Raw genomic sequence first — 6,589 nt, 5'->3', positions numbered from 1 at the left:
ATATATTTCTGTTATTGTTTGGATAGAACAAGTTTTCAAGCTGTTTACTTTATTCACAAAACTATGTATACATTCAAATTTGTGTGTTGAAAAGTTCACTGAATATGCTACCCAAAAAGAAAAAGTTCATTGAATGTGAGGTTGGAAGTGGAACTTTAATGTTGTTAATTTTGGCATGCCATTTTCCAATGGAAAGCATGGGTGTTGAGTGGTGGACCGTTCCGTACATTATTGAGGTTGACTGGGCAAAGCTACTGATTTTCTGATCATTGCAAGTGGCTACAATAATAGACTGCGCAACCTCTGCCATACCACGCCCCTAACCAACCTTCTTTTTTATTTGATTAAAATAAGAACTGGCCAACAAGCAGATTGGGTCGTGCCAAGTAATAGGAGATCTAGTTACAGCTTTTAGCTGAGAATTGAGATACGAATCTCAAAGTTTCTTCTGCATTGTTTTTAATATTTATTTATTTATTTTTGTTTTTATCTTCTACTTCTTCTTGCTACCCCATATCAACCAATTATTAGGCAGCTACATTAATAAGCTCTAAAACCATATACATACAGGGCTGGTCCACGTACCCATATTTTTAGTAAATATATTTGACAACTTGTTCAGGCCATTGAAATGATAAGTTGTTTTTCTTTTCTTTTTTTTTTTTTTTTCATTTACAATAATTTCACGCTATTCTATATTTTTAATCCATAATTTAATTTTGTAGTGGTTATTAATTGAGCTAATTTCATTTAACATTTAACAATCAATCCATACATTTTATTCACAGTTAGATTATGTCATATCAACTATTAAGATGATTTATCAAATACATAGGTTAAAATGTTGATAAATGGAACGCTTAATGTGTATATATCGAATTTATATTTAATATTTCTTTTGTTTTTATTTTATTTTATTTTTATCTTCATATATGTCTTCACTTGGTGTCCCATTTTTGCATTTAAATAATAGGATAAGGACTTATCAATATAGTTTTTTTTTTTTTTTTTTTTTTTGGTATAGTTAACATCACTGTCTATTGACATTTTCTTTGGCATGAGATTGGGACGAATCGATATTGAAAAAATCAATTGGAAGATAAGATCTTCGTTTCGGAATTGGATATGGCTTTTATGCATAGTATATATATATATATATATATATATCTATATATAAAATTTTATCATGCGGATATTTATATTTTAACCAAATTTAGATATCATGTATTTATCATCAGATTATAGACATAATTTTTGACCATGTGTATTCCTAAGAAATTACGCACTATCACTCTATCAGCATTTTAACCAAATGGAAATATCCACCATAATAGAAGAATATATATATATATAGATAGATAGATATATGATTTGTTCCAATTATTGTTACGACGAGAGACGAGAGAGTTAACTAAGCCCTATATGGAGAAAGCCATTGAGAGTAATGGATGGCCTAATCACAGTTCTTGATCACGTCTCCAATGCAAAAACCAAGCAAATATTTTCTATTATTTTCAAATAAAGTCACAGTTATTTATTCAGTTATTAGTGTTATTATTATTATTTTTGTCTATGGTTTGTAATCTATTGTGCGGCTGCATGCTAGTATAGTAAAAGCTTTCGGTGTAATTTTGTTCTTGTGTATTAAATTTACAAATCGGACCCGCTATGTTTTAAAAGTATTTGGCTGGATCATTTACTTCACTGTAGTCCGGCAAATAAATTGTTTTCCGTAACAAGCATTTTAGCTTATTTTGGATAATTTTTACTTATTTAAAAGAGCTTTTTGAGAAATTATTTTTTTTATTAATTTTGATCAGAAGCTATCTAGAGGCAAAACAACATCAGACATTCTAAAAGACCATTTTGTCAATAGTTTAGAAGATATGGTGCGGATGTTCGTAAATAGGATAGTTATATCTATAAAAAAATTAGTTTTATAATGGCTACTTATTCTTTCTTCTCCACTTGGATAATTGGCAGTAAACCTCGTAGATTCCATTATTCCAACGACAAATAAAATGGTGGGTGCATATATTTAGTGCTATCAAACCTATTTCCAACAGCCATGGCAAAAAGCTGGCATGTCCTTAATGTAGGGATTTGGGACCTCTCTCCCTATTTAACCATCATGCACTTTGTCCTATCCACCCAATCCATAAACTTTTAAGGTGATCAACTCTAAGTCCTATTAATTTTTTTTTTTTTTTGTTATTATTCAATTTGTGGGCCAATTACACGCAATACATGCATGCCTACTTTTATTTTTGAGTGGAATATCTTTGCTTAATTACATAGGAGTAATTAATATAATGGTTTTTTAAAAGAAAAATACAATTTATCACTATTGAAGATCAGTACAAATGGAATTCATTAAATTATTTGATAATTTAATTGACTGGTCACTTTCTCAAATTAGATTCTAAAATAAAAAATTAATATATGATGGAACGAAACCAATTAGCAATTGGTATGTTGGCAAAGTTTTCACTAGTAAACATCACCATTCCTCATAAATAGCAAAATCAATAAACTTGTCATAATTTAATTCCCAAGGTCTACATAAAACCTAACTATTAAAAGGATTCAAAGATTCATCTAGCCACTATAAATAGCTCACTTCATGAGTAAGATTGGACAAAGCACCAAAAAGTTTCAAAAGATCTCCATATATCAGTATGGCGCTGATGCTTATTGGGCACATAGAGATACTACCTGCACTTTTCTGCTTTCTTTTTCTTCTTCTAACACTTCGTTATTGGACGAATCACCGAAATGCGGTCGTTCCCACCAACTGGTCTCTAGTTGGGATGATGCCGGGGCTTCTAAAAAATGTGCCACGCATCCATGACTTTGCGACGGAGGCTCTCAAAAGCTGTAAGGGCACAATGGAGTTCAAAGGCCCTTGGTTTGCTAACCATGATTTCTGGGTCACCAGTGATCCTATTAATGTGCGTCACATTTTGAACACGGGTTTCGCAAACTATCCGAAAGGGCCTGAATTCAAGAAGATGTTCGAACCTTTTGGAGATGGGATTATCAATTCTGATTCTGATTTATGGAGAAATCGAAGAAGAATGTATCACATGCTGATCGGGCAGAGCAAGTATGAAGCATTTATTGAGAAAACCATCTTGGGAAAGGTGGTGGATGGCCTAATCCCACTTCTTGATCATGTCATCCAATCAGGAATCCAGGTCATTTATACACACATATATATTGTTATTGAAAACATGATATTTGTCATTGTTGTCATGTATTATTTTGGTAAATTTAGTTGATTATTTTTTTAAAAAAAGTTGATTTTTGGCAATTAGATTTTTAATATAAAAAATTAATATAACTAAACAATCTAATTAACATTTATCATTTTATCATGGATTCCACGTGTCACAAATAATAAATCTCATTTTCATTTTATTTTTTAAATACAGTTGTGGTTTCAATATAATGTTTGCTTAACGCGTCTATGGTCAAACAGGTTGACTTACAGGATGTGTTTCAGCGGCTCACATTTGACAACATATGCTTGCTGGTTTTAGGCTTTGATCCTCGTTGTCTTTCTACTGAATTCCCTAAAGTTGCATGTAAAAAGGCTTTTGATGATGTGGAAGAGATTATCTTTCATCGTCACTTTAAGCCTGAAAGTTGGTGGAAATTGCAGAGGTGGCTTCAAATTGGTGGAGAGAAGAAGCTAAACGAATCATTGAAAGTGTTTGATGATTTCATATACAAATGCATAGCTTCAAAACGACATCAACTTTGCAAATTCGAAATAAAAGACGAAGACATGAACTTCGACATGCTCACGACTTATATCAAAAAACAAGAAGAGAAGCAAGAACACATTGGCGGCTTTTCGAATTCCGACAAGTTTCTAAGGGACACAGCCCTCAATCTCATGGTGGCGGGAGGGGACACCATATCTGCTGGTCTAACTTGGTTTTTCTGGCTTGTTTCCACGCACCCACACGTGGAAGCTAAAATTCTCGAAGAAATGGAAGAAAAATTAGGAGCAAAACTACATCATGAAAAAAAATGCAGGGCATTTTTCAGTGTAAAAGAGGTAAATAAATTAGTATATTTCCAAGCAGCATTGTGTGAAACATTGAGGCTATACCCACCGATACCGATCAATCACAGAGCCTCATCTCAAGTTGATACCCTCCCAAGTGGTCACCATGTGAAGGCAAACCAGAAGGTTTTGCTTTTTTTCTTTGCGATGGGTAGGATGGAAGAGATATGGGGTAAAGATTGCTTGGAGTTCAAGCCAGAGAGATGGATTAGTTCCGATGGAGGGGGATTGGTCAGCGTACCAACTTACAAGTTCACTGCCTACAATGCAGGTCCACAAACTTGTCTGGGTAAGAATATGAGCTTGATTGTGATGAAAGTGGTTGCAGCCACTATGTTATGGAATTACAGGGTTGAAGTGGCAGGGGGACTTCCAATTTCTCCAAGTTTGTCAATCGTACTTTATATGAAACATGGTCTCAAAGTTAGTGTTTCGCATAGATAAGCAGTTTTTTTATTTTTTAGAGAGGGCATAGATAAGCAGTTTGATTGCAAATTTCTTACTTTATTTTTCTTTTGAATTAGACTTAAATAAGTGTTTGTAACCTATAAACTTGGAGAGAGAGAGAGAGAGAGCACCTGTATTGAATTTGTATGAGTGGCTTTATTACTTTTCTTTGTCCATTCAAATCTGTTATATTGTTTACCTAATTACTATGTAAAATAAAAACTATAGATTTTAATCTCTTGAATATTTTGATGGGAGTAGAAGTCTTTATGGTATGTAGCAAGAGTTGTTTTCTTCCTGTTTTCTTACAAATTTCTGATATAAGAATGAAAAAATCACGGTTTTGACCGTAAAATCATTGATATGGGTCACCAAGTAGCTGCATCATTAAGCAAAATTATACTCCAATTTTATTTTTATTTATTTATTTATTTATTTTAACTTAAGTGTTGTCCTTGCCTAATATATACTTTTTTAATTCGATAATTACTGCGTAGAGTACAATTTGTCCCACCCCAATATTAATGCGTAGAGTACAATTTGTCCCACCCCTTGCAAAAGGTCTTGTCGGGCCCGATATCAACTACTTTCGGATCAATTCTACTTTTTCTTTTCTTGATCAGACATTAACTTTTCTTTTCTTTTTTTCTTTTTTTTTGGCTGAAAAAAATAATAAGATGGCTTGTAATATCATAAGCATACTGTAATTCTGTATTATATGATATTATGGTACGTAGAATTTATCAAAATTCAAACATCAAATTTTCAAACTCGTAAATATAAATAGTTTTTTTTTTGCTAAACGATCAAACATTAACTTATTCTATTTGCTGGCTAGTTAGCTACATTTAATAGAACTAGTTAGTGGGACATATAGACTTTCAAAACAGATCATTTCGTTTACGACTTAATTTAATTAATCATAATTATTTTGTTATTATATATATATATATCTATATATATATTTTAGGTATGTACCATATACATATAAAATATTTAATTGAGATATATAACTCGATAACCAATTCAAAAATTTCCCACCCATGCATCCAATCCATGACTATGTAGCCGAGCTTGTTAAGAGGTTCAAATTAAGTCCTTAATCCTAGCAATGAATGTGCAGCAAGTTGTGATTTTTTTTTTATTTTTTTTATTTTATATAGGGAGAAAATTCCATAACTTCTAAATGCAAGATACTAAAATATAATGGTTTTTTTTTTTTTTTAATTGCCTTTCCACATGTTTGTGTTGGACGTACGTGCACTGCATTATACTTGTTAATTTTATTGATTTCTCATGTTCGTGCAGGATACATAAATTTGTATTATAATTATATATATTATTGTTTTTATTATCTTTTACATGTTTTGCCTTGTGAGAAATTGATATTAATTAACGACCCCAAGATAAAGATTAATTGGTATGGGGATTGATAAAGTTCAAGAATGCCAATTTTGCCAATCTATACGATGAAGTTTCAAAATACATATCTAAATTAAACGTATGAGACTTTGATAAACGGAAAAAGGAGATAAAAGAATTCACTATTTCTGAATTGAAAGAAAGATTGTTACCATGCATATTCTGAACACGCCGTTTCTGTTTTATATACAGATCGGGTAGTTGAATGAGAGTAGGGACTTGCATGTTAAACCGTAATAATTTATTAATCACCAGATTAGTGATCAGTCTAATATGCTATCTAACCAAACTTTTGGCAGGTATAGCTGTTATTGATGATGAGCTGGACAGCTATTGCTCTAACAAAACATACGCTATAAACAAATATAAAAAAATGTGGTTTGCTGGTTAAATGTATAACTTAAATAGTTTGAAGTAAAATTCAAACTAATTATTCTTTTTGGTAAAAAAATCCAATTTGACCAGATTAGCAGACTTAAGCAGTCTAAGTTAGTACAATTCAATTCTATCTGCTACCAAACGGACCTGTATGCTTACGTTTAACCCTGTCCACCCAAAGGTTCATGGTATTCGGTCCTTGCCTCCACCAACCTGACCACAAAATTTGGTAAATTTGATGGATAATATTCCAATAATGATTATAGA

At 32.0% G+C, this 6,589-nt stretch overlaps 1 protein-coding gene across 1 annotated transcript; it reads left to right on the top strand.

Annotated features, from left to right (window-relative positions):
• The first annotated feature begins 2,659 nt into the window (after positions 1-2,659).
• LOC107403804 (alkane hydroxylase MAH1-like) lies at positions 2,660-4,706 on the top strand. Its single transcript, XM_016010719.4, has 2 exons — positions 2,660-3,197; positions 3,482-4,706. Exons 1-2 carry the CDS (start codon positions 2,679-2,681, stop codon positions 4,517-4,519), a joined length of 1,557 nt encoding a protein of 518 aa, XP_015866205.3. The 5' UTR covers positions 2,660-2,678; the 3' UTR covers positions 4,520-4,706.
• The last annotated feature ends 1,883 nt before the right edge of the window (positions 4,707-6,589 follow it).

Source organism: Ziziphus jujuba, chromosome 4 (genome assembly GCF_031755915.1).
Source record: "Ziziphus jujuba cultivar Dongzao chromosome 4, ASM3175591v1".
NCBI classification, from domain to species: Eukaryota; Viridiplantae; Streptophyta; class Magnoliopsida; order Rosales; family Rhamnaceae; genus Ziziphus; species Ziziphus jujuba.
This window is presented reverse-complemented; position numbering and strand designations above follow the sequence as displayed.

Bases quoted from the DNA above. Each gene is read 5' to 3' on its own strand.
- LOC107403804 (XM_016010719.4), top strand. From the start codon at position 2,679: ATGGCGCTGATGCTTATTGGGCACATAGAGATACTACCTGCACTTTTC. The intron at 3,198-3,481 runs GTCATTTATACA...ATGGTCAAACAG, and splicing joins TCATCCAATCAGGAATCCAG to GTTGACTTACAGGATGTGTT.